This window comes from Nestor notabilis, unplaced genomic scaffold (genome assembly GCF_000696875.1).
Source record: "Nestor notabilis isolate BGI_N333 unplaced genomic scaffold, ASM69687v1 scaffold16807, whole genome shotgun sequence".
Taxonomy (NCBI): Eukaryota; Metazoa; Chordata; class Aves; order Psittaciformes; family Psittacidae; genus Nestor; species Nestor notabilis.
In genome coordinates, this window is record NW_009935575.1 from 1 (window position 1) to 1,402 (window position 1,402).

The window sequence follows — 1,402 nt, forward strand, 5'->3', positions numbered from 1 at the left end:
ATCCTGCAGGCCTGGAAGGAGCGCTGGAGCGACTATCAATGGGCCATCAACATGAAGCGGTTCTTCCCTCGTGGAGCCACTTGGGACATCCTTAACCTGGCAGGTCCGGGGCCGTGGGGCAGAGCAGGGGTGTGGGAGTGGGAGCCACGGTGCTTTCTGCTTTGGGGCTACTTGCTGTGACGCTGCCCAGAGCTGGACCCATGGTTAAGCCAGCCTAAAGCTCATCCTATTGGTGGGGGGCTGGCCTGGCAGGGCTGGGGGCACTGCTGGCTGCGCTCACACATACTGAGAGCTTCGGAATCATGACACTGCTCTAACACTCCTCAGCACACAGCTTCCTGCTGGTTGCCTCAGTTTCCCCCATGATGAGGGGATAACAACCCTGTGTGTAGCCAAGGAAGGAGCTGGGTGCTGCTCCGAAGGCTGCTTCTCTTCCCTGCTTATTGGGGCTTCTTTTCCTATCCCTATTTTAGGACATTTGACACAAATCCTGCCAAATGCTGGTACCTGCTGAGTTCCAGGGTTTAAACATTGCCAGGCTTTTGTGCTAATTATAGAAACTTGTTGCTAGGGTGGGTTTTTTTACTCTCTTGTGCAGCAAGTTGTGTTTGCAAGCCCTGGGTAAATGAACAGAGCACTGCTGAGGATTGCTGCACTGGGGGATTTAAAGGGAAACAGCCCAGCACAAGCAGCAGTATTCCTCGCCCCACTGAGGGGTGACCTTTCCCTGGTGGTGTTTTTTCTTCCCTCCATCCCACTGGTGTGTTTTCTGGCAGCGTCTGGCCCATGATGGTGGGTTTTGTTAGTCCACATCCCCACAGCTGAGCTCTTCTGGCCAGTTTGTCCCCCTTCCACTGCAGCCCATGGTGGGGGTCAGTGCATGGACATGCAGTGTGGGGCTGGAGGAGCTGAGCTGGAGCTGTGGGGTAGCCCTGTGGGGCTGCCAAAGCAAACTTAAAAGGGAAGATGCTGACACTGTATCCATCCTGGGTGCAGCACAAGTGTTGTGGGTGCACAGGGACGCTATTCCCAATGGCTGGAGCATGTGCTGCATCCCTCACTGCAGCTCTAGAGTCATCTTCTCCCAAGCTCCTGCCTTTCAGATTTAACCTACAAAGGAGGAAAAGCTGGCATGAGCTGCCTGGATCACGGCGGTGCCCAGCAAATCTATGCTGACACGTCTGCAGTGGGTAGCAGTATGTGGCTGGCTCGTGTTGACACTCCCTGATTACATGGGGAGGGGAAGGCTGCCATTAGCCTTCTGTCCTTGAGCTGAGATGCTGTTGGCCACAGTCTCAGCCTTTGAGTGAGACCCAGGGAGTCTCCCACAGTCAGGATTTGGGATCTGGCAATGGCTGCTCCTCCTTCTCAGCTTTGGGGCAGCCACTTCCCAAATGGCTGT

At 55.1% G+C, this 1,402-nt stretch overlaps 1 protein-coding gene across 1 annotated transcript in view; it reads left to right on the plus strand.

The window, feature by feature from the left end:
- Positions 1 to 6: 6 nt before the first annotated feature.
- Positions 7 to 1,402, plus strand: part of MED24 (mediator complex subunit 24) — a gene marked incomplete at its 3' end in the record, with an annotated part of 17,647 nt that continues 16,251 nt past the window's right edge. Inside the window, exon 1 of the mRNA XM_010017918.1 lies at positions 7 to 103. Coding sequence (XP_010016220.1) covers positions 52 to 103 — 52 coding nt within the window. The remainder of the gene's footprint in view (positions 104 to 1,402) is intronic.